The 27,479-nt window shown below is 46.9% G+C and overlaps 1 protein-coding gene across 3 annotated transcripts in view; it reads left to right on the top strand.

Moving 5' to 3' along the window:
- The window catches only part of KANK3 (KN motif and ankyrin repeat domains 3), a 160,312-nt gene that overhangs the window by 80,883 nt on the left and 51,950 nt on the right, over nucleotides 1-27,479 (top strand). For all 3 annotated transcript variants that reach the window (XM_085638314.1, XM_085638312.1, XM_085638313.1), the window contains exon 2: nucleotides 26,303-26,413. In XM_085638314.1, the coding sequence (XP_085494440.1) occupies nucleotides 26,377-26,413 (37 nt within the window). In that variant the 5' untranslated portion in view covers nucleotides 26,303-26,376. The remainder of the gene's footprint in view (nucleotides 1-26,302; nucleotides 26,414-27,479) is intronic.

Raw genomic sequence — 27,479 nt, 5'->3', positions numbered from 1 at the left:
TGTACTCTGAGACCAGCACATCTTCACAGACGCTGTACTCTGAGACCAGCACATCTTCACAGACACTGTACTCTGAGACCAGCACATATTCACAAACACTGTACACAGCACATCTTCACAGACACTGTACTCTGAGACCAGCACATCTTCACAGATTCTGTACACAGCACATCTTCACAGACGCTGTATTCTGAGCCCAGCACATCTTCACAGACACTGTACTCTGAGACCAGCACAGTACACAGCACATCTTCACAGACACTGTACTCTGAGACCAGCACATCTTCACAAACACTGTACACAGCACATCTTCACAGACACTGTACTCTGAGACCAGCACAGTACACAGCACATCTTCACAGACACTGTACTCTGAGACCAGCACATCTTCACAGATTCTGTACACAGCACATCTTCACAGACGCTGTACTCTGAGCCCAGCTCATCTTCACAGACACTGTACTCTGAGACCAGCACATCTTCACAGACACTGTACTCTGAGACCAGCAAATATTCACAAACACTGTACTCTGAGCCCAGCCCATCTTCACAGACACTGTACTTTGAGACCAGCACACCTTCACAGACACTGTACTCTGAGACCAGCACATCTTCACAGATTCTGTACACAGCACATCTTCACAGACGCTGTACTCTGAGCCCAGCACATATTCACAAACACTGTACACAGCACATCTTCACAGACACTGTACTCTGAGACCAGCACATCTTCACAGATTCTGTACACAGCACATCTTCACAGACGCTGTACTCTGAGCCCAGCTCATCTTCACAGACACTGTACTCTGAGACCAGCACATCTTCACAGACACTGTACTCTGAGACCAGCAAATATTCACAAACACTGTACTCTGAGCCCAGCCCATCTTCACAGACACTGTACTCTGAGACCAGCACACCTTCACAGACACTGTACTCTGAGACCAGCACACCTTCACAGACACTGTACTCTGAGACCAGCACATCTTCACAGACGCTGTACTCTGAGACCAGCACATCTTCACAGACGCTGTACTCTGAGATCAGCACATCTTCACAGACACTGTACTCTGAGACCAGCACATATTCACAAACACTGTACACAGCACATCTTCACAGACACTGTACTCTGAGACCAGCACATCTTCACAGATTCTGTACACAGCACATCTTCACAGACGCTGTATTCTGAGCCCAGCACATCTTCACAGACACTGTACTCTGAGACCAGCACATCTCCACAAACACTGTACACAGCACATCTTCACAGACACTGTACTCTGAGGCCAGCACATATTCACAAACACTGTACACAGCACATCTTCACAGACACTGTACTCTGAGACCAGCACATCTTCACAGATTCTGTACACAGCACATCTTCACAGACGCTGTACTCTGAGCCCAGCTCATCTTCACAGACACTGTACTCTGAGACCAGCACATCTTCACAGACACTGTACTCTGAGACCAGCACATATTCACAAACACTGTACTCTGAGCCCAGCACATCTTCACAGACACTGTACTCTGAGACCAGCACACCTTCACAGACACTGTACTCTGAGACCAGCACACCTTCACAGACACTGTACTCTGAGACCAGCACATCTTCACAGACGCTGTACTCTGAGACCAGCACATCTTCACAGACGCTGTACTCTGAGACCAGCACATCTTCACAGACACTGTACTCTGAGACCAGCACATATTCACAAACACTGTACACAGCACATCTTCACAGACACTGTACACAGCACATCTTCACAGACGCTGTATTCTGAGCCCAGCACATCTTCACAGACACTGTACTCTGAGACCAGCACATCTCCACAAACACTGTACACAGCACATCTTCACAGACACTGTACTCTGAGACCAGCACATGTTCACAGATTTTGTACACAGCACATCTTCACAGACGCTGTACTCTGAGCCCAGCACATCTTCACAGACGCTGTACTCTGAGCCCAGCACATCTTCACAGACACTGTACTCTGAGACCAGCACACCTTCACAGACACTGTACTCTGAGACCAGCACACCTTCACAGACACTGTACTCTGAGACCAGCACATCTTCACAGACGCTGTACTCTGAGACCAGCACATCTTCACAGACACTGTACTCTGAGACCAGCACATATTCACAAACACTGTACACAGCACATCTTCACAGACACTGTACTCTGAGACCAGCACATCTTCACAGATTCTGTACACAGCACATCTTCACAGACGCTGTATTCTGAGCCCAGCACATCTTCACAGACACTGTACTCTGAGACCAGCACATCTCCACAAACACTGTACACAGCACATCTTCACAGACACTGTACTCTGAGGCCAGCACATATTCACAAACACTGTACACAGCACATCTTCACAGACACTGTACTCTGAGACCAGCACATCTTCACAGATTCTGTACACAGCACATCTTCACAGACGCTGTACTCTGAGCCCAGCTCATCTTCACAGACACTGTACTCTGAGACCAGCACATATTCACAAACACTGTACTCTGAGCCCAGCACATCTTCACAGACACTGTACTTTGAGACCAGCACACCTTCACAGACACTGTACTCTGAGACCAGCACATCTTCACAGACGCTGTACTCTGAGACCAGCACATCTTCACAGACGCTGTACTCTGAGACCAGCACATCTTCACAGACACTGTACTCTGAGACCAGCACATATTCACAAACACTGTACACAGCACATCTTCACAGACACTGTACTCTGAGACCAGCACATCTTCACAGATTCTGTACACAGCACATCTTCACAGACGCTGTATTCTGAGCCCAGCACATCTTCACAGACACTGTACTCTGAGACCAGCACATCTCCACAAACACTGTACACAGCACATCTTCACAGACACTGTACTCTGAGACCAGCACATATTCACAAACACTGTACACAGCACATCTTCACAGACGCTGTACTCTGAGACCAGCACATCTTCACAGACGCTGTACTCTGAGCCCAGCACATCTTCACAGACGCTGTACTCTGAGCCCAGCACATCTTCACAGACACTGTACTCTGATACCAGCACACCTTCACAGACACTGTACTCTGAGACCAGCACACCTTCACAGACACTGTACTCTGAGACCAGCACACCTTCACAGACGCTGTACTCTGAGACCAGCACACCTTCACAGACGCTGTACTCTGAGACCAGCACATCTTCACAGACACTGTACTCTGAGACCAGCACATCTTCACAGACACTGTACTCTTGAGCCCAGCACATCTTCACAGACGCTGTACTCTGAGCCCAGCACATCTTCACAGACGCTGTACTCTGAGCCCAGCAATCTTCACAGACGCTGTACTCTGAGACCAGCACACCTTCACAGACACTGTACTCTGAGACCAGCACATCTTCACAGACACTGTACTCTGAGACCAGCACATCTTCACAGATTCTGTACACAGCACATCTTCACAGACACTGTACTCTGAGACCAGCACATATTCACAAACACTGTACACAGCACATCTTCACAGACACTGTACTCTGAGACCAGCACATTTTCACAGATTCTGTACACAGCACATCTTCACAGACGCTGTACTCTGAGCCCAGCACATCTTCACAGACACTGTACTCTGAGACCAGCACATCTTCACAGCTTCTGTACACAGCACATCTTCAGACGCTGTACTCTGAGCCCAGCACACCGTCACAGACACTGTACTCTGAGACCAGCACATCTTCAAAGACACTGTACTCTGAGACCAGCACATGTTCACAGACACTGTACTCTGAGACCAGCACATCTTCACACACACTGTACTCTGAGCCCAGCACATCTTCACACACACTGTACTCTGAGACCAGCACATCTTCACAGACACTGTACTCCGAGACCAGAGAACTCTGAGACCTGCACACCTTCACAGACACTGTCCTCTGAGACCAGCACACCTTCACAGACACTGTCCTCTGAGACCAGCACATCTTCACAGACACTGTACTCCGAGACCAGCACATCTTCACAGACGCTGTACTCCGAGACCAGAGAACTCTGAGACCAGCACACCTTCACAGACGCTGTCCTCTGAGACCAGCACACCTTCACAGACTCTGTACAGTAAATGCAGCGCACTCATCTAGAAACTGCACTGTCTGAGTAGCAGAATCCATACAGTGTGGCCTGTCAGGAACTGCTTTGTATGGTATTTTCTATTAATGTCAGTATGGATTCTACCCATAACATCATAAAAATCTGGTATTAAATGGTGTGATGTTTAAGTGATAATGCAGTTCTCTAGTAAAATGAAGGTTTAGCAGAGGCTCCTCCTCTGACCCCCTCCTCCATGTCAGAGCGCTGACCTGTGCCCTACAGGTGGGAGTACCGTCCTAAAATCTGTGTCACTTAGGATGAGAAAGAAGCGAGGGGCGAATTGCATGCTCCATGTATGAATGTGACGAATGCATGCCCCCTATTCACAGGCTTCCCAAAGAAGAGCCTTCACAGAGTACGGATTACTACTGTCAAGAGGGTCACATGGGTGAAGCCAAACTGGAAACTGTACAAACAGATCCGGGTGGATACAACGTGTGCCAAAGTAAAGAGAACTCGAGTTAAAATAGAAGTGATATTTACAGGTGGTTAATAAATAAAATGCCGCATATAAGGGAGTAAACCCTGCAATAATGTTCCTACTAATTCATTAAAATTCACATTTTTTCTGTTGATTTTGTAACTAAGTACCATTTATGCTTGCCCATCAGCTTGAGGCCTTGTCATGGAAAGTAATCTTCAAACACCTCACAAAAGGAGTAGTGATCAGCTGAGGCGCTCCTATTCCTGTCTCCTGCTGATAAGAGCCTGTTTTTAAACTAAACCTGTCAGCAAGTATGACAGAGAGGCGGAAAAAAGTGACAGGGCCACGTCCCAGAACAACCACATCAGGGTCTCGAGGAGAGTCAGGAGTCCGTCCTTTCATCTTTTCAAGGTGACAACTGAGTCCCCCTCCCACCTCTAACCCCCTAATCCCATCTACGCAGCATGGCAACCCAGAGCTCTGACGCTCCTGTGGAAATTGATGCAGTTTAGCATGGAACCTTCCTTTGCCTTCCCCTCGGCGTTGGTCCTGAGCTCTGACAGGAAGTGATGCACCTTAACATAGAACCTTCCTTCGCCTGCCCCCCAGGACTGGTCCTGAACTCTGACCGGAAGTGATGCAGCTTAACATAGAACCTTCCTTCGCCTGACCCTCAGGACTGGTCCAGAGCTCTGACAGGAAGTGATGCAGCTTAGCATAGAACCTTCCTTCGCCTGCCCCTCAGGACTGGTCCTGAACTCTGACAGGAAGTGATGCAGCCTAGCATGGAACCTTCTTTCGCCTTCCTCTCAGCACTGTTCCTGAGCTCTGACAGGAAGTGATGCAGCACAGCATGGAACCTTCTTTCGCCTTCCTCTCAGCACTGTTCCTGAGCTCTGACAGGAAGTGATGCAGCACAGCATGGAACCTTCTTTCGCCTTCCTCTCAGCACTGTTCCTGAGTTCTGACAGGAAGTGATGCAGCTCAGCATGGAACCTTCTTTCGCCTTCCTCTCAGCACTGTTCCTGAGCTCTGACGGAAAGTGATGCAGCTTAGCATGGAACCTTCTTTCGCCTTCCCCTCAGCGCCGGTCCTGAGCTCTGACAGGAAGTGATGTAGGGTCCTGAGGTCTGACAGGAAGTGATGCAGCTTAGCATGCAACCTTCTTTCCCATTCCCCTCAGCGCTGTTCCTGAGCTCTGACAGGAAGTGGTGTAGGGTCCTGAGCTCTGACAGGAAGTGATGCAGCTTAGCATGGAACCTTCTTTCGCCTTCCCCTCAGCGCCGGTCCTGAGCTCTGACAGGAAGTGATGTAGGGTCCTGAGGTCTGACAGGAAGTGATGCAGTTTAGCATGGAACTGACCTTCTACTTGGCACGGCAGCCCTGAGCTCTGGCATGAAGTGACGCCTCTTAGCATGGAGCCTGCCTGCAACACTAAGTTCAATGTTAATATTTTGGAGAAGCCGCTTTTGAGCCATAGTGTAGTTAGGTTTTGGATTCCTTTGCGTTTTCAAGCATAGGCAGGAGGCCTTTTTAGTCTGTAGGTTGTAAGACTTCCTACATTAAGGTTCGCTACAGATGTAGAAGTAATGAGAAGCACTAGTCCCCCCAGGTGCACCTCCGCGCTCAGAGATTGGTGGGACTCATTTCAAGAGGGACTGGAAAATTGTTCGAGAGGGCTAACGACTCATGGTCGATGGTGGTGTGGTGCCAACGCCTTCAGCCGGCTTCTGGTGGTCCGCTTAGAGCTTTTGGCTGCGTTGGTGACGTCTGCACGGTATTTGAAGATCTGCGCTCTCCCAGGTTGGAATAGTGTCTAGCGGGCGTGAGGACAACCTTGATGGGCAGGCCTGCGTGGCTGGTCCTGGGGGATCAGGAAAAGGGATGAGTGTCTGTGTCAGCCAAAAAGATTCCTGGCTGGTTGTGGCAGGCTCAAGGCAGTGGGGTCAGATTTAGATATTGAGGCGTCCTTTGTCAGGAACATAAAGTACCTGCCATGATTTAGACATTCTAACAACACGTGATTAATGGTGAAATATAATATTTGGTACGGCATGTTAGATTTTGGAACCATAGGTCTTAGTTTCTGGAGTAATGGGATGATAATGACCCTTAGATGTTGGCATCATGGGTCCTTTCTTTTTTGATAGAAATAGGATAATGTACGTTAGACCTCAGATCTATAGGTCCTTCCCTTGAAATGCAAGGAGGTTACTCTACATTAGAAGTTGGGACCACAGGTCCTGTCTCCTGAAGTGTTAAGTTAGTAGTGTAGTACAGTATACATCAGAACCACATATATTTTCTACTCCAAAGTATTAAGATGGTGCAGTATACTAGATTTTGGGAACAATGCCATTGCATCTTCTGCTTAGAGATGATACAGTCTACGAGACATTGGGAACAGAAGTACTTTCTTCTGAAATAGAAGCATGGTATAGTACATGAGATTTTAGACTAACAGGTTCATCCACTGACATACCACTGCGGCACTGTACTTTAGATGTGGGGACAACAACTCCTTCATTGTGAAGAACAGAGATGGTATAGAATATTGGACATTAGGACCACAGGTCTTTCCTCCTGCGCTATTAATATGGCTTGGTACTTTACATGTTCGTCTACAAGTTCATCCTCTAAAGCCCCACCATGCCGCTGTGCATAGTATTTAGGGACCACGTGTCTATTATTATGAATTAAACAGATATTACAGTGCAAAAGATCAAAGGTCTTCTCCTCCTCAGTTCAAAGATGGCAGAAGACATTCCTTGTTAGGTACAGGTACCTGCCCAGAAATACTACGAAGGTACGGTAAATTGGATTTTGGGACTACAAGTCCTTTATACTGAGATATAAAGTTGGTACAGTACACAAGACCAGATATATTTTCTTCCACAGTGCCAAGATGGCACAAGACATTACATTTTTTAGGTACAGTTACCTTCCCTGAAATACTATAATGGTATGTACATTGGATTTTGTGGCCACAGGTCCTTTATTCCGAAGTATAAAGATGGTACAGTACATAAGACCAGATGTCTTTCCTTCCATTTCTTACACAGATGGCACAAGACATTACTTGGCTTGACAGTTCGGGCTGGACTGTTCCCATGAGGCACAGGGTCAGACTGATTTGCATATGGCCATGTCTGAACTGGGGTGGCAGAGTGGGCTAAAGAACGATGATGGATTAAACCCAGATCAGTTGACTGGGGGTGAGTGCTTGCAATGTTCAACACTCCGTCCATCATTTTCTTTGGTTTTTGCTTTGTTCGCCATAAGTTGGCAGGGTATGCTCAGACGTGAGTCCCTTGCTCACTTTGCCACTGGATTCAAGCAAGCCTGGCTGAAGATGGCTGAAATGCCAGAAACCGGTCCTAGGAAGCTCGTTTCCGGTCCAGGGAAGACATGGCTTGGCAGTTCGGCCTGGACTGTTCCCATGAGGCACAGGGTCAGACTGATTTGCATATGGCCATGTCTGAACTGGGGTGGCAGAGTGGGCTAAAGAACGGAGATTAGACTGGGGGTGAGTGCTTGCAATGTTCAACACCCCGTCCATCATTTCCTTTGGTTTTTGCTTTACAAGACATTACTTGTCATGTACAGGTACCGGCCATGAAGTACCATGACAGTACTGTACATCGGATGTTGGGATCTGAAGAATAAAGATGCTGTGGAACGTTAGACTTTGGGAACACACTTCCTTTCTTCTGCAGCGTAAAGATGGCCCATTAGGTGGGAACTCTGGGATGGATAGCAGTCAGTGAGGTCATTTGCCGGTAAATAGAATACGCGCCTGTTGCAGCAAATGGGTCTTGACTCTTTTTCTGAATGTACTTAGCTGCACCACCTGACCAAGATGTAGTGGAAAGAGATCCCTATTTGCAGTAGGTATCTTTCTACTAACTTACAGATTGCAAAGGCAAAGACAACCATCCCTTATGGACAGCAACAGAGGTTAGTCCTGCTGGGTTGCTGGCAGGGCTACCACACAATGTAGTTTCTCTAATTCTATCCTTTCATGTCACTCAGTAATGCATTCTGTGAGTGGTAGGCTTTGGCCCAGTGCTTAAATTGAGCTGGTGGTTTCCGGTGCTCTGCACCAGCACTTAATTGTCAACAGCAGCAGTTATGATAGTCTGCCACATGGTGGCGCTGTCTGTCTAATTTAGAAATGAGCACAACAACAGTTGTTTAATAATTTAATATACATTAAAACGAACCAATACTTGCCACCCAAGCCCTTCTTATAGTGTTGGGCACCTGGAATAGTCATAATTTTCACACTTGTAGGAGTGCGATGGTCAGTGGTTTTGTTAGTACTGTCAGTGGCAGCGCGGGCGGGGGGCAATGGGTGGTGCAAGCTGCTGCGGCGTCCTGGGGAAGGCCCTGGCACTTATTGTTTTACAAATTAAGCACTTCTTTGGCCTCTTCAACTGAAGTGACTGGAGTAAAGCTTACCAATTATAATGCTATGTAAAAAGACATCTGAAGACTAGAACCTGGTGTACCAATATGATTGGGTGTGGATTGGTGTGGCTCACTGGTTAGAGGCGGCAGACCTGGAAGCAGAGGTCGGCCGGGACCAGGGTTCGATTCCCGACGTGGCAGGGTCTTGGGCCAAGGTCAGCGGACTCGATAATTCTCGCCTCGGTGCCTACTCTAACCATGGATCCCACTCAGCAACTCTGGGCAATAGTTTGCTTAATCTCCACTTACGGCCCCATCAGCGCCGGGGATGCTTGTCTTCACCTTGGAGATGCCCAGTAGGGACCATCTCACAGGGAAAGCCAGGATGGGTTCCCCAGCGGTATACAGCGCCGGGACGCCCCGTTGCTGGGGCAGCTGTGCGCTTTACAAGTATACAAGTATACAACATTTACCAAATAATCCTGCCACTAAGGATTCATAAACTTCAATTTTTTTTAATTAGCTTGTTGAAAAGGAATCACTTCAACGTCGCTTTCAAATAGCAAGCATTGGCAAAGCCAATAGGGCTTGTGTTGAGAAGCCTGCATTTTTTTTTCTTTTTAGACAATTAAGATAAAAATGCATTCCAGACAACCCAGTCCACTCCTTTTCAGACGGATATGCACGTGTAATCAATAAAAAAAATGCTGTCACACAAAGTGGGAAACAGAGAATGGATCAAGTGGGCTGAGCCATTGTCGAATGGTGTATGCAGTGGTGAGCGGACGCAAAATATGAATGACCTTTGAATAGATCAAAGCATGAAGGTAGATGAAAGAAAGCCCCTGTATGTGTGAATATATGTACGTATTTTTAGATTTTTTTTTTTTAACATGACGTTTAAGAAAAAGCCAACGATGCCTTTAGGCCAGACCTAAAACGACTACGTCGCCCACATACATCTATCTCGCCAGAGTGTGGCTTTAGGTAGCTGGTGTGGCCCCTGCACGACCACCGCTCGACGTGCTGTTTACACACGGACTGTCACGCGCCCTGCTGTTGACATCTCTAGGGGTGGGCCTCCTCCCAGACGCGTCCCCTGGTATCAGACCCCTCAGAGCAGTGTGCTCTAAGCCCAGCAGGGACGTCAACGCACAGAGAAGGGCTAATTTGGGTGCAGTGATTCACAGCACAGAGCATGCGCCGCCCGAGAGGTTCACGGCGACAGGCCTGGGAAGAATGTCCTGTGAGTATTCAAGGTCACTTTAAACTACAAATAAACCATTGGAGATGGGCTGAAAATATTGCGTTTATAGTCAGTGGTTGTGTATGCTCATTTCGGTGACGGTGAGCTGTGCAGAGAGGAAGGAGACGCGTTAGTAATCGCGTGACGTAGTTGTAAGTTACATTGATTAGAATAATTGCGTGCGTTCCAGCTGCAGAGTGCCCCCTGAAGACCAACGAGAAATATATTCCATATAGTTTGTTTCACCGGTAGAAGGCATGCCTTCGTAACATATATGGACCATGTGAAAAACGTAAAAGATCCGGATTGTTTGATGGTATATCTTTAGAATTGTTTGGGGTGGAACACATTTTAGTAAGGTTCTCAGGAAACAAACATGTCTGGTCACTAATCAACCAGAGTGCTTAATTTGAGCCGGTGGTCACTGGTGGTGGGCACAGGACCATTTTTGTGGCACATGACTTATTTTCCAATGTAGGCCTTCCTCTCAGAGAAAGGAAAAGTCACAAAAGAGTAACAAAGGTAGGGAGATGAGAATAGGAAAACTGTGGCAAAGGGAAAAAGCTTGGATGAAATGAAACTACCAGAGAGAGAGAGACAGAGAGTGTAGGGTAGTAGAAGAAACAGGCACGAGGTGATCTCAAGACCAGGCTGCCTTGTATTCGACAACCATGGCATTCGACCTCACTGACGGCGGGTTCCAAATAAAAACTTTGGGCCGGGCACCTATATTTACGTAGCGCCTATTCTGGCGAGACTCAATGTCACCACACAATGCTACCAACACAATACAATACAGAAATGGGCTCTTTCTTGGCTGTTGTTTTTCAGCAATTGGCAACTGTTTTTCACCTGGCTTTGGGCATGCCATGCACTGGGTCGTTTTTTGGCGTTGGTAATAGCCCACGGTATTAGAGCATTGAATACTTTGAAAAACATGTCCACAAAAACATTAGCATTAACACATTCTATTTTATTTCTTTTTAGGTTCTATTTTTAGGCACTCTGCTACCTCTCGCTCACTCCATGTTCTTAAATACCCCCCACCCTCTCCCACTAGTCAGGTACTTCCTTCAACTTTCTTTTCAAATGTAAAAAAAAAAAATGTAAATGGCACCACTGCGTCACAACATGTACTCATGCATGTAAAACTGTGGGGCCACCTTAGAATGATAAAAAACATTTCACGATGATCGCAGTGTGTTCAATAACTAGTACATGCGCCGTGATACATATGCTTGCATATGTCACAATTCAGTGACAAACATTTTGGCATTTTTTAACTTGACCATTCTAAGATGGCCGACGGCCATGTCAGAATGGTAAAATTTTAGATTTATAAGAGAATGGCTTGTAAGCCCACAAAACACAGCAAGTGGATGGCAGATTCCAAAGGCTCAAAACAATTAAATAAATAACATTAGCAAAGCTAATGTGACAGCAAGCGCTTATAAATTGCGAAAAATAATAGATTTGCTAATGCATGTTTACAAATTAAGCATAGAGTGCCAATTGAGAGGCCAGACAAACACTATGATTTTATATGATTGTAAGCCTGGATTAAATCATGTCTGTTTAAATATTGGTTAAGACTGATGACTGCATGTCACCAAGTACACAGTACTTCCTGGGTCTAACTTTGCAACATAATGGAGTTTTGGATCTATAGTCATGGTTTATCTATCTCAGTGGATCCAATTTAGCTATCACTCCTAGAGCTATTTATGTCTCAAAGAACACCCCGAACTGGAGCAGCGCATTCTTGGTGGCTTGGAGGATCTCCAACGCTGTAGAGATCTTCTACCAAAATTTTTGGCCACCTGCGAAAATAGAGATTTATGTACTTCATTAAAATATTTACACAAATTGGGCAACTGGATGCTTTACATTAATTGTGGTGGACCATAGGTAGCAAAAAGAAAGAAATAGAACACAATAGCGGTAGTGTGTAACAGGTTTACAGAACGCGTATGTACAATAGAGGCATGTAGGTCAAGTGGTGTCCTGAAGGTAAACTCTTAGGCCGCGGATGTGTTTTAAGCCAATGCTTTGGGAAGTAGACGAACAAAGTAGTGTCGGACGAGATAGTTTAAAGGATTCCCTGGAATTCCAGAGTCATTTAGAGAAACTTATCAACTTGGTTGTCCCCCAAGATCACCAAGAGAAGAAGTAGTATTTTAAAAAGCTTTCAAATATCACATGGCATGTAGTCACTTCGTAGTCCTGGCAGTTTGGTCTATTTTATCTAAATAAAACATTTGTAAACTTGGCTCGCAGCTCAAAATGTTTGCTTTAACCACCAATGCAAAAATCGCAAGCGCCTGTCATTTTTGGGCAAACATCTTAAAGAAGTTTTTACACAATGAATTATATCATGGACATGATATAAGAGTTGCATAGCTGCCAAGTGGGTCATTGCCATGTCTTACGCACACGGACTACCTTACATCCCTGTCATGCCACTAGGATCAATAGTACATAAGCATTAAAACTTGGGGCGCGCAGTGTTAAAGCGTACAGCATTAACATGCAGGAATACACAAACACCAACCAGTAAGTGGTTTCAGCTGGTGTCATCCAGTGGCGTAGCTAGCCCTTTGGCCACCCGTGGCGGTCCCTACGTTTGCCACCCGCAGCGACCTCGTGTAAGAGAGGGGGGTGCTGGCGATTCCTGTGTTTGCCGCCCCGCCCTCAAAACTCATCGCACCTGGGGCAGACCGCCCCTCTCCCCTTGCTACGTCACTGGTGTCATTTCTTCTGACGAGCCAATAGCCCAACAAGGCAGTGTTGAGGTCGAAGTACATGAACTATACAACGATTCTTCACTTTACCCAAATAATCTGTGCAGTGTCTACAGAAAGATGACCTGTTTTTTTCCTGTCCAGCCTCCCCATGTGGAATGAGTGTCATTGGACAGGGAAGAGGTCTCCGCCCCCCTAGGACAGGCATAGGGAGGCATAGACTGGAGTGTGGAAAGAAGTCGTGTGATCAAGAGTAGCTGTGAGCTCAAGATGTATGTGCCATGTGCCATGTTCTCTAACAGTCACAACTAACTCTGGTGCCCCCGCCTTGTATTTTAAATGCCAAGGAAGGGCATAGCCACTCTCGCCGTCCGAAATCAGCCTCCAAATGAGAACTCGTTGTGTTCTAGTTTTGTTTTGGGAGGATCACAGGTGGGTTCAAAGTGCACACCCACTGGTGGGTGGAAAAGATGAGGCATCCATCTTGTGGGGCTTAGGCACTCGAAGAATTAATCAAGGGTCTATCAACACAAACATACACATGCAGGTCCATGTAGGTCCTCGTGCATGTGTGCCTGAGGACCTAAACAGCTTCTGTACATATTCAGGGTAATATGTAGCATGATCAGGATGACACATAATTGTTTTCCTGTAATACAACATGTCGGGCTCTCCTGGACTGCCTTCCCGCTCCCTGCAGATTTCCTAAACCGAAGCACCCAAGTGATCTAGGAGAATGTGAAATACATGCTTGGGTTAGGATATGAAGGGCTTCTCCATGTATGATGGAGAGGTGACTCTCCAGGTACCACTCTTGGGAGCACACAACAAGGTTAGGCTTTGAAGATCCTGAGTCAGGATCTTATCGACAAAACGTCGGCAACCCTCATGACAAAGGCCTGTGCCCACTTGGTGAGAGACTGCCAGTGCATAGACCCACCTAGAGCTCTGGTGGCCTATGTGTGTCTGCCCCATTACCGCTGTCCTCCTGGAACCCAGTGCCTCTTTTTGCGCAGAGGGCCAGTCCCAGTCCCATCCCGTAGAGCGGATGGGGGGCGGGGGAGACTCCACATGAAGGCACTCTGCACTGCGACTTAGTCAAGTACACACCAGTTGAGCGCTTGGACAAGCCCAGTCTACTCTTCAGGGCACCCTTTTCAGAAAAGGACTTCCAAGCGATTAGTCCTCTGGTGCTGAGTAGCTGTCATCGAAGAGAGCGCCACCTACCCCAGAACCAGCTCTCCACTCAGCAAATTCTGGCCCGGGATGAGTTCTGCAAGACTTCCTCAAAATAAGTAGGGTGGAACTCTCTCCGTTTTGGCTCCGGTGACATTGCGGGCCACTACTCCATGTACGCGGGAACACTATCCCTCCTAGAGGCGGGCTCACCGCAAGCTATCCGAACTATTGGACGTTTTTTCATCAAACATTCATGTGTAGCTCCACTGAGATTTTGTTTGTTCTTTTTTCTAAAGCTGGCTAGACATGATTAATAAGTGGTCTTTTTCCATTACGTCTTCATTTTTAATTAATATTTTCTTTGGTAGTCTGAGAGCGGAGTTGTGAAATCAAAAGACTTTCACCATTGGCAAAATTGGAGACATGCAAAAAATCTTTAGAAAAAATTAATTATGCAATAAAGGACATTTCTGCCTTTTGCATTATTGATGAATGGCATTGAATTTTAACAGCTTTCTAACCCCTCTTACTGGAAACCTACTATATCACCTGGATTGGCCACTCCCGTTCACAGCTCCTCCCTTCATGAGCAAATTTGGTTCCTGCCTCAATACGAAGAGGCGTTTTAGACAATATTGCAAGAGTGATTTCCATGGCAACGCGTGGTCCATTCTGAAATGGACCACAGATTGCCACGCTGCCAAATTCACTTCTGCACAGGGATACTCTAAGAACTGGATGGGTGGTTTAGCTCAGCTTCTAAACTGCTTAAAATATGACATCATTTGAATTGTAAGTGTGGCATATTGCACAGAGAACTTCACCTAAGGAACAGCTCCATAGGACTAGCTGGCAATGTTTCTAGTCCTTTCTCTAGGTCCTTCACGGCCTTTCTTTGTTTGCAAGCCTTGAATACTCAGCATCATTTCTGAGCCGCACATGGTCTTGCATCGCTTTTAGGCACTTAAAGGCTCTTTACCCTTTCTAGGTCCCACATGGTCAGACCCTTGTTGGGTTCTGCATGGTCCTGCACCACTTCTAGGCCTGCATGGCAATAGACCAATCTTTGTCTCTTTATGGTCCTGCACCGCTCCTATGTCCTGCATGCCCTGCACTGTTTGTAGGCCAAACATAGCCATGAACCATTGCTAAGCCTTGCCTGGCTCAGCACGGTTTCCAGCCCTGCATGGCCATGAACCATTCCTAGGCCCTGCTCGGCCCTCTGCCATTTCTAGCCTTGCATGGCTCAGCACGGTTTCCAGCCCTGCATGGCCATGAACCATTCCTAGGCCCTGCTCGGCCCTCTGCCATTTCTAGCCTTGCATGGCTCAGCACGGTTTCCAGCCCTGCATGGCCATGAACCATTCCTAGGCCCTGCTCGGCCCTCTGCCATTTCTAGCCTTGCATGGCTCAGCACGGTTTCCAGCCCTGCATGGCCATGATCCATTCCTAGGCCCTGCTCGGCCCTCTGCCATTTCTAGCCTTGCATGGCTCAGCACCGTTTCCATTCCTGCATGGCCATTTCTAGACCATTCAAGGCCCAGCACCGTTTCTAGGTCGTGCACGGTCACACCGTTTCCAGGCCGTTCATCATCCTGCACAATTTGTAGGCTCTGCAAGACCATGGACCGATCCCAACCTCGGCATGGCCCTGCACCCTCCCGGTCGAGGTATTGCATGACCCTGCACCATTGGTAGCCGTTCTTGAGCTAGCACCACTTCTAGGCCCTGCTTGACCCTGCACCTTTTCTAGGAACTGCATGGCCCGAGCTGAAGAAAAGAAAGACTTGATGTGGCGTGCACTGTTCACTTGACTACGAACCTTACTTTTTCATCACTATATTGACAAACGGTTGGTTTTGTATCCTTATTTCCTTCAGTTGAGAATAAGATCGGTAATGGACACGGAGCAGCTGATACCGGAAGTAGAGTGTGAGTTCAGAGTAAATTGTTGAAGCTGTGAGGCACATGTTTGGACGCCACCACCAGAGCAATGTTAGGCAGATATCCGGATCAGGATAGGATGCCTCCTAGGGAGCTAGTCTGGTGGGTTGAGAGGAGAGGGCTAAGAACAGAAGCTTAGCACTCCCCCCCCCCCCTCCCCCCCCCCCATGCAAGGGCTGGCTAACTGCCGGCACAGGGGGAAATATCAGCCAAGCTGATATGATAAGAACCCCTCGGTGCTGTCCCTGGGATTACAACATAGAATTATACTCCAGGGTCTGCCATGCGCCACAGCACAGACGCGATAATAGCAAACAAGGAGGAGGGGGCGGGGTCACACGCTTTAACCAAGGGCAGTTGTAGACAAAATAAAGATCAGAAATGTAATGAACAGAAACCAATGCCAACAACTCAAGTCTTCAAAGCTCTGTGGATAGAGACAACCTTTGGAAAAGAGGCCGGCCTGGCAGACGCTTCATCTGGTTCCAGCTCCAAAGCACGAGCCAGTGCGAGACACCGCGCCCGTGGGTGTCCATTGTGGGGGTTTTGGCTTCTCTCAGTAGCAGGATAATTCGGACATGGGTCACCAGGGCTGCTCAGTCTCCTGATAGGGACTCGTGGCTGGTGTCCCGTCCAGAGGCCATCAAGGGTTTAGATGTCTATAGACTCTTTGTTCCCTCACGGACGAGCCTGGACTACATTAACCCTCAAACAGATACATTATCACATCTCTCCTCAGGCCGGAGGTCACAGAAGGTCATTGCTCCTTATGAAGAGTGCAGAACACTACAAACATTCATTTGCCTGTAGGGTAAAGGCGTGTTGAGTCCTCGCCCCGCTTTCCCTGGCATAGCACATAAGTGCACAAATATGTGGACCCACATCTCTTCATTGGACTTCAGACCTGTTGATTACACATGCAAAAGCACACACATGCAGACAGATACAGCATCATGAGTCTTCCAGCCCTGCTGTCCATACGTACAAATGCACGAATATGTGGACACGCGTCTCTTCACAGGACTTCCAGACCTGCTGTCTATACATGTAACAGCACAAACATGCAGAGATACAGCTTCATAGGACTTTCAGACCTGCTGTCCACACATAAAAATGCACATGCGGGCAGATACACGCACAGCATCATAGGGCTTCCAGACCAGTCTGTCTACACATGCAAAAGAACATGCATGCAGATACACCCACAGCTTCATAGGGCTTCAGACCTTATGTCTACACATGTAAATACATGCATGCAGATACACGCACAGCTTCATAGGACTTCAGACCTTATGTCTACACATGTAAATACATGCATGCAGATACACGCACAGCTTCATAGGACTTCAGACCTTATGTCTACACATACAAATGCACATGCATGCAGGCACACACACCGCTTCATAGGACATACAGACCTGCTGTCTATATATGCAAATGCACATGCGGGCAGACACACACATGGCTTTATTGGACTTCCAGACAACCTGTCTACACATTCAAATCTGCAGGCATACACATACACACACAGCTTCATAGGACTCCCAGCCCTGCTGTCCACGCGTACAAGTGCACAAATATGTGGACACACATCTGTTCATTGGACTTTTCAGACCTGCTGTGTAAACATGTAAAAGCACAAACATGCAGACAAATACAGCTTCATAGCACTTCCAGACCTGCTGTCTACCCATGAAAATGCACATGCCATGGAGATACACGCATAGCTTTATTGGACTTCCAGGCCTGCTGCCTATACATGCAAATCTGCATGCATGCACATACACACACAGTTTCATAGGACTTTCAGACATGCTGTATACACATGCAAATGTGCATGCCGTCACACACACTGCTTCAGAGAACTTCCAGACCTGCTGAATGCACGTGCAAATCCACATACATGCACATACACACACAGCTTCATAGGCCTCCCGGACCTGCTGCTACAACATGCAAATGCACATGCACAGCCTCATAGAACTTCAGACCTTATTTCCACACATACAAATGCAGATGCGTGCACATACATGCACAGCTTTATAGGATCTGTAGGCCTGCTGTCCACAGTTGAAAATCCACATGCATTCAGACTCACACACGCCGCTTCATAGCACTTCCAGAACAAGTGCTTGAGTCACAAAGTGGCGCTTGAAATGAAGATTTGCTCACACTGAGGCTCATGCGTGAGGATATCTCCCGTGGGAGTCTGATGGCGATCCAGTTTGGGGCTGCCTAGAAATCTGTGAACATCCACCAACTTACAGGACGGAGGATATTCAAAAACTCCCCGCCAGCCCTTCTCAACCTGTACCCCTGACAATAGCAGTAAATCACTTTGTAAGTAGAAAGGGAATGGGAACAGTCTCAAAACTGGTGGGAAGTAGGGAAATATATACAGATAAATATATTACCTACATAGTGAAGAAAAAATGCATTGCCCTTGCTATTTTCTCATTCGAAAATACGAGCATCTATGCTGCTTACATATTTATATAGAAAACTACATTTTCGAAGTTTTGTTCCCTAGAAAACTGTGAGCTCCTCTTATGTCCAGCCTCATCTTGGAAAAGTTTTGAGAATTCCCAAAAGTTTCCAATTTGTTCTTGGATGAGTTAGCGAACTGTGAGTACAAATGCATGCCCTTACCATTGAATCGTGCACACACACGCACGCGCGCACTCACACATCATGGTGCATTATGTGCTCATATGTTCCATTTGAGACTACATTCTTCAGGAAGGCCTAAGAAATGATGCAGGGCACTGATCACAGACTCTTTTTTATCCTGCACAGGAGTCAAAAGATCTCACAGACTCAGACCCTCTAAAGTGGGGCGGCCATTTTCCAATATCTTGCAGTTTGACAGGCTTGAAAATATACACAAAGCCCCAGTTTTGGCAAAGGAAATGCTATTGTTAAAAACTCCGCCCCTCATGGAACGCATTAACACCAGAATAAAAGAGACCTGCCCCTAAGTGGAGGGAGGTATGCCAGAGTTGTCATCATGCTGGCCCCTAAGGCAGAAAGGGAAGGAAGCCTTGTGTTCACACCCTTGGCTTTTCTAGGGAGCCCTTGAAAGCTTTCTATGCTTTATTTTTCTGTGCGGGGGAGGAATGTCTAAAGCTCGTGCCAGCCTGGTACTTAACTGCTGACCTGGTTTTCCATAAAGGAAATCCCTCGAACACTGCAAATTCTGCTGCTGCATCCGTGATTGTGGTCAAACCGTAGAGAGTGCTTTGTGACATGCATTGAGTTTTATCACACAGTGCTTAATTTGAGCCGGTGGTTTCCGGTGCTCGGCACAGGCACTTAATCGTCAACACCGGCACTTATAGCTCCGATCCAAAGGTGTTGGATCTCTGCTCATGAGCCCCAGTTAAGGACACATTCATTTTTTGTAGGCACGGGAGATTAAGTGATGTGCCCAGAATCACCGGATGTTGAGCATCATTGCCAAGACTCGAACCTGGTTCCCCAGCTTGAAAGTCGGTGGCAGTTACCCCACAATCTCTCCCCCCACTTGTAGGGTTTTATGGTTCTGTTATAGGGAGCCCTAATAGGAGCAATGGGCTGGTGCAAGCTGCCTCCTGACGAGAGCCCCGGCACTTTTTTTTCTCCACAAATTAACTACTGACAGACACTCCCAGAGTGGCCAAAATAGGGTTACAAGGCTTACCTTCCTCAGGACACACAGTGGCACTCCATCAATCTTGGGCCAAACATGAGCCCATTGGGTTCTTTTCCCCTGTACTTAGGTGCTCCATGCCACAATCCTGTCTCTGGGAGCTATGCCAGTCGTTGCCCACTCAAAGTGCGGTCGAAGAATGCCAGATCTGGGTTCCTCCTCCGCATCCGACTGGACTGTGCTCTCTGGGAGTATGAAATTCATAACTATATGTCCTCCTTCTCTTCGGTGCTCTGAAGTATCTTAGGTGACATGTAACATTATATCAAACTCCTCAGTAAATACATAAAATAGACACAAAGGGGCATCGTTTACAAAAATATTATGCAGCGTGGCGCCATAAGCCATTTTGCTGCACCGAGCTACGTTATTTTAAAAGCACAGAGATGCGTCGTATTAACAACAATACAACACATCTGTGTGCTTTACCCTGCGCTGGCACACAATTGGCTGCCATGCACGAGCGCAGGCACCCTTGCGTCATGTTGCAAGGGTGCCTGCATTGCGGGACACCTTTCTGCATAAAAACAATAATTGATGGCATTTTCTTGCAGCACGCAAAGAAAGGGGAAAAACCAGGAGAAATAAAAGTATTTCTCCTCATTGTGTGACTCCTACGCCTTGAGGCATAGGATTCGGACGCATCCCCAGCTTTACAAAACTTTCTAAATCTGGGGATGTGTCAGGTTCCATGGATGTTGCATGGGAACACCCACAGCAACACCCATGGAATGCCCCTTTCACGCTAAGTAATGCATGAAATGGCCCAGATAGACAGGGCCATGAAAAGTCACGCAGAGTGTCTTTACGTGGCCTTGTAAATACGGGCAAGCCCATTGCGCCGCCAGCGCATCAAAAAAAGTGACGCACCAGCAGCGAAGTGGACTTGTAAATGAATCCCTAGATCTCATCACAGTGCACAAGTGTATATTACAAGATACTTTACAGGGGAGACTTCACAGCACAAGAGAGAGCACAGGAAGTATACTCTCCGCTTCTCCCATGTGCTTCTACACCACTCATCTGATCACCCGATCTGCAGAGCCACCACATACACCAAATGGATTTACTGAAAGTGTAGCACAACCCGTGCTATCTCTGAGATGAACCTTTCTTTCTTTATATATATTTCTTTTATCCATTTCAGTAGTAATACATCAAAACTTTACAACTTCTTCCTTCCCCCGCTCCACCAAACGGTGAACCTTTCGTAAATACCTCAAGTGAGGGTTTCCACCCTCCTCTGTGAGTGGCACAATCATTGATCAATGTGCATTGCCCCCAAGGCTTGCACTTCGGCCCCTCACATCCAGTGATCAATTCTGGCACCTTCTTAGTGTTCCTTATCATGTACACCTATGCATTCATTCACCAACCCCCTGCATCTCCTGCTTTATCCCCGTACTCATCGGCACTGATCAGAGCACCAGTGATGGGCGAGAGGTATTCACATGCACGGCTCTGGGTGTGAGGACGTGAGGACCGCCATGACACTTGATTGGGTCTCAGAGATGGTCGGAGTTACTCACGGACACATGATCTGCGTGTGAGGGACATAAAGACCTTCTTGACACTGCATTGGGTCTCAGAGATGGACGGAGTTACTCACGGGCACATGATCTGCGTGTGAGGGACATAAAGACCTTCTTGACACTGCATTGGGTCCCAGTGATGGACGGAGTTACTCACGGGCACTTTTCAGGGGGTGAGGGACATGAGGACTTCATTGGCACTGCATTGGGTCCCAGCGATGGCCTGAGGTACTCACTGGCACTTTTCAGGGGGTGAGGGACATGAGGACTTCATTGGCACTGCATTGGGTCCCAGCGATGGCATGAGGTACTCACTGGCACTTTTCAGGGGGTGGGGGACATGAGGACTTCATTGGCACTGCATTGGGTCCCAGCGATGGCCTGAGGTACTCACTGGCACTTTTCAGGGGGTGACGGACATGAGGACTTCATTGGCACTGCATTGGGTCCCAGCGATGGCCTGAGGAACTCACGGGCACTTTTCAGGGGGTGAGGGACATGAAGACTTAATTGGCACTGCATTGGGTCCCAGCGATGGCATGAGGTACTCACTGGCACTTTTCAGGGGGTGGGGGACATGAGGACTTCATTGGCACTGCATTGGGTCCCAGCGATGTCATGAGGAACTCACGGGCACTTTTCAGGGGGTGAGGGACATGAAGACTTAATTGGCACTGCATTGGGTCCCAGCGATGGCCTGAGGAACTCACGGGCACTTTTCAGGGGGTGAGGGACATGAAGACTTAATTGGCACTGCATTGGGTCCCAGCGATGGCATGAGGTACTCACTGGCACTTTTCAGGGGGTGGGGGACATGAGGACTTCATTGGCACTGCATTGGGTCCCAGCGATGTCATGAGGTACTCACGGGCACTTTTCAGGGGGTGAGGGACATGAGGACTTCATTGGCACTGCATTGGGTCCCAGCGATGGCCTGAGGTACTCACGGGCACTTTTCAGGGGGTGGGGGACATGAGGACTTCATTGGCACTGCATTGGGTCCCAGCGATGGCCTGAGGTACTCACGGGCACTCTTCTGGGTGTGAGAGACATGAGGATCTCCTTGACACTGGGTTGGGTCCAAGTGATGGGTGGGAGGTACTCACAGGCACTAGAAGAAGATCTAGTGGGCGGCAGGAGGGCCGCATCGCCATTGGTTTGGTATACAATGATGGACAGGCGTTACTCACGGCACTGAACAGGGCACCAGTGCTAGACAAGGTGTGCATATTGGCATTGGACAGGGCACGAGTTATAAACACAAGGTCTGAGTGATAGGAAGGCCTCATTGACACCGGATTAGGCCCCATCAAGAGCAAGAGACAGAACATTGGTTAGGCGGCCTGTTGAGCCCATAGGTAACACCAGTACAAAACATCCATGAGCATCACTATATGCACATTTAGGTAGGTACCAATTGATCAGCAAAAAGACCGACATTTCCTAATATACTTTAAAAATTCCTGCCACACTAGTCCCTCACACATCAAAAGAGCTCCCTTTTTTGGAACTGAAGGCACTCTGTGTAAAATATCGCCCATATAATACACAATCAGGCGTCGAAGCTTCCTAGAATGAGTTTCCAAATCCAAATGGAATTTTCCTGCATTAGACAACTACAGAGAAAATATACTTCACCACCATGGACGTAAACAACCCTTTTCTACAGCTGGGAGATTTTATCTTCTAGTAATGTGAGTTATTTCAAGGTCAATAAGTTCGACCTACAGTTATATTGCAGAAAGACAAAGTTCTACAAACATATCCTAAATACTTTAATTCAAGAACATTATTATTAATATTATTAATATTAATAATAAATGATCATGAAATTGACTAACTAACCCCATCAACTATTCCATTCATCTATTGTACTGACTCATACTTACCTAGTGAGGTAGCGGTTAGGTCAAAGTTGAGGATGTAATATAATTGTTATGTATTGTATTGTATTATATTGTAAATGCATTTATATAGCACTTACTACCCTTGACGAGGCGTCAAAGCGCTTTTTCAGCGAGTAGCACGCTACTCCAGAACCCATAAAGGTTTAGTGGTGAATTAGTATAGTGAAATATGAAAGTCATTTGAGTGGTGGATGTGTTAGTCAGTTATTTGGATTGAAAAGGGTAGTGGAGGGATAGAAGAGGGACCGATTCAGAAATATATATATTTTTTGGGGGGGAAATCATAGCAGTAGGTGATAAAATGCCTGCGATATAATGTGAGTGTACTACACTCCTATCTGTCTTATCAAATAAACAAGACCGATTTGAAAACTCTAAGAAGACCCACTCTTAATCCGATCCCCCGGCTGTCCTCTACCTCACCATCTCAGCCCAACTCTCCGCAGACTACTGACTCTCCTCCAACCCTGTTTACTACTAGATATATTACTGTTTTGGGTTATTTAAATGTGAAGGCAATTCAAGGAAACTGTCGAGCACACCAGCCACAGAGAGATGCCAGACTGCCTCTGCACACATTCCATATGGTCCCATTGGCCATGGTTGGAAGTGCTAAAATGTTGCTTTGCCCAGGGCAGCGAAAACCCTTCCCGCCGCCCTTCGACAATTTGTTCCAGGAGGCTGAACTAAGAGTAGAAAGGATGTGGTGAGGCTTAGACTTTGGAAAAAACATTTCCTTGCTCAACAAATCTTTGAAATGTAATTTCAGCTGGGGATAATTTTAGAGTTGCTGGTCAGTGGAATGTCTCTGGCAAACACTGCAGAACAGTTGAGTATGCAGGATGCAGATGTCGAGGCAGTGTGCAGAGACTGCATCCTTCAGTACCAGCACTCTGTGCGCACCAATAGGAAGCCAAGGAAGGAGATGACCTGTAGAACCCAAGGGAGAAAAAAAAGACTGTAGGAAGGTGGAGCCACAAAGATGAGCTAAACAACAAAGGAATGGAATGCTGCCCTCAGGAACTCCTAGTGGTTAAGAAGTACTGGTGTGTGTATTCCTATGTGTCACTTTTTATGTCTGGCTACAAACATCTTTAGCTGGTTGGAAGATGTCATGTTATTGATTTTTTTTTAAATAAAATGCAATAAGTAGACTACAAAGGGTACAGTGGGTATTGTAATAGCTTTTGTTTTTCATGTATTTTCATGGTTTGACCTTCCTTGGATGCGCTGTCCATCAAGCCCACCGCATTTTGAATGTATAGGATATATTGTTAATATTTGTGTTCCCATTATTTTTCTTATTGGGGCATTGAGTAGTTATTTTGTTACGTGCACAGGCAGCCTGAGACCAAGTGGATACACTATAATGGATTTGTTTTTCTGACACAATGGGATTTTAATGAATGCATTTTTTGCTTAAGAATTGCTTGCTCTTTGGATAGCATAACTTCTCATTATGGCATAATGCTATTCACATTATGCGTTATGAGTGACATAACGCTATTCACCAACCGCCACTGCACGTTCATTTCTTTCACTTTGCTCTCATAATAACATGTTGGCTAAAACACTATTTTGTTCAAGGAGAAAAATCTGTGCACAAATAGGCATTCTTAAATCACCAGTCCTTTGTCAACAGTTTTAACTATAAAATACTTCACCTCTTAAGTTCATCACATACAAATAAACTCTCTTTTTTTATAACACTGTATGTTATTAAGAATTTGAAAAGGTAGCCAGGACACGTGTTGTGAGACAAAGGCTATTCTAAGGACATGAGAATGCAGGAGGTATATTGAAGACATACGTTTACATAGGGAAAAGGTGGCAATATCGTCAGCCTCTGGTGGGATGCGTTAGCCAGGGTTTGAGGTGTGGTGGGGAGTTTTGGGGAGACCAGATTGAACACGTGGGTACATGGAAGGTCTTTTAGGAAGTGCTGTTTCAGGTCTCTTTTAAAAGAGGTGATTGATGTGCTGGGCTGGACTGGCTGTAGCAGGCACAGGGCATTTCCCCAGTGGGCCGCCAGGGTGGGGGACAGTTTTGGGCCCATTGGGTGCCATTTTGGTTACAGCGTCATTTGGGCAGCATAGCTGCAATACCGGCCCCAGTAACAAAAGCGGCCGAAACCGGCCCTGCCAAAGAACTCGGCGGCACCCCCAACTCTACCGGGGGGGAGGGGGCAGCCTAGCACTTTGCCAGGGCCGGTTGTGGTTCCCAGTCTGGCCCTGTTGATGTGGCCAGTCGGATGTGTGCCAGTATAACATTCCAGGTACTTGCTACTTTTTGACGACGCCCCATTATTACAAGGCTGGGGCAGCGTCAAAAACTAAAGCCAGGTAATACCTGGTCTTATAATGGCTATACGAGGAAAAAGTATTAATTTATCCTAATTTTTGTCTCTTTCTATGTGTGCTGCATTCTGTAGCACACATAGAAAGAGCAAATCACCATTATTGGTGCCCCTTCCTCCACATAAACATTCACCCCTGCAGCGCAGACACCCTTGCAACATGGCGTAAGGATGCCTGTGCTTGCGCTAGGTAGCTTTTTTAGCACCAGCGCTAGGGGAAACGCAGGGGTGCTCCGTGGTTTTGTAAATATGGCGCATCCCTACATTTTGAACATGTCTGAGCGTAGCGTTGCCAAGTTTGGCGTAACACCGCGCTCTGAATTTTTTTTTGTAAATATCCCCCTTAGTCTCTAGTTTCAGATGTGGCACGCAGAGGCAATACATGCGCTGTTATCTAAACACAGCAAACAATCAACATGTTCTGCCCTACTTTAAAAGTTTAGCTTAGAGTCAGTGCCGATTTCCTCTTCCGTATTACAGAAACATAAAAATGGCTTACAGGTACGTGACCTGTTCTTTTGGCACCAGTGAAATGTTTTTCTCACATGCTCACAGTAGTGAACCAGGAGCATCCAGAAATCTGTGAACGTACGAATTTTATTTTATTTTATAACAGTCTGCATCGTTTTTGAGTAAGAAGGTATTTTGATTGGCCATGTCATCTGCGTTATTGATGTAGGCACAGGGGTTTTGTGGCTTTCTTAAAATGTAACTTTTCCCATTCACAGATTTCCACGCCAAACGGATTCTTGCATCCTGTCTGCGTCATAACCTGTCTATGGCTTTCTGACCGTCTTCTAAAATGGCACAATCCGTACATCTTAATCAGAATCTCCCCGGTAAGTTTCAATTCTTATTACCGAAAACATAGACACATTTGTTATAATGCCAAAAACTTCAGCGGAACTACATTTAGAGGCATGTTCTGTTATATTATATACTGTATTTCTATAGCACTTTTAACAGTTATGGCGCTATGGCGCTGTTTTTGAGGCGTCATTTCGTGTGGACAGGGCTTTAAGTGGGATAAAAAAACCTGGGGGAGGTCTCTAAAAGGGGCGTGGCCAATGTAATTAAGGACATGGCTTAAAACACGTAAGCTAAAAGTCTGTGCTTAGCATAGTGTGCTGCTGCCCGACTTGTATTTTGCTGTTTGTCATTGCATCCAGATATGATACAACAAGTAACGTCATACCTACCACAAGTCAGGACTATTGGCTTTGTCAATGGTTGTTAGTTGCATAAGATAAATAAGCAGCAACTATGGCTTGTATATTATATCGAAAAAGCTTCCACTTAAAGTCCTGGTGTCACCACGACAATGTTGCTGCTCCTGAGTTTCAAAAAGAGAAGGGAAATCTAGAGAGAAAATGACTCTCTAAAGGATTTCCCTTCCCCTACAAGGCTCACCTGGCATGACATCATGCCGTAACTTCTCCATGACTGAGAAGTGAGCAGTGCACATCGATGTGCCTGCTGTCACTGCAGTCCGGAAAAAAACAGAGCCCGATAGAGACCAGTTTTCAGGCCCCCTTAAAAAAAATGCCACCGCTCAGCATCGGTGAGACCCGGCCCACTTAAAGCCCTGCCGGCTGCCCGGGGTCCACGCAGGAGACCCTATAAGAGGGCGGCCGCCTTAGTGCCACAAGAAGGCACAGGAAGCAGGCGCCCAGTCTTTGGGACTCTCTAGGAACCTGGCGCCCTCTTTTCCACGACCCTGACGAGCTGGTTGCGAGGTCCAAGCTGGACAAATCTGGTGTTGTGTTGAGTAGGCAGGATGCCAGCCTAGCCGGAGATGCCCTCACAATTTGGTTAAGGAGGTCAAAGACGGACCAAGCCAGGGAAGGGAGGGCTATTGTGCTGCATCAGCTTGAGATAGACAGATATTGCCCAGTGTGCCTGGTG

The sequence above is a fragment of the Triturus cristatus genome, chromosome 12 (assembly GCF_964204655.1).
Source record: "Triturus cristatus chromosome 12, aTriCri1.1, whole genome shotgun sequence".
Lineage (NCBI taxonomy): Eukaryota > Metazoa > Chordata > Amphibia > Caudata > Salamandridae > Triturus > Triturus cristatus.
Note: the sequence above shows the minus strand (reverse complement) of the source record. Positions and strands in the feature narration are given on the sequence as shown.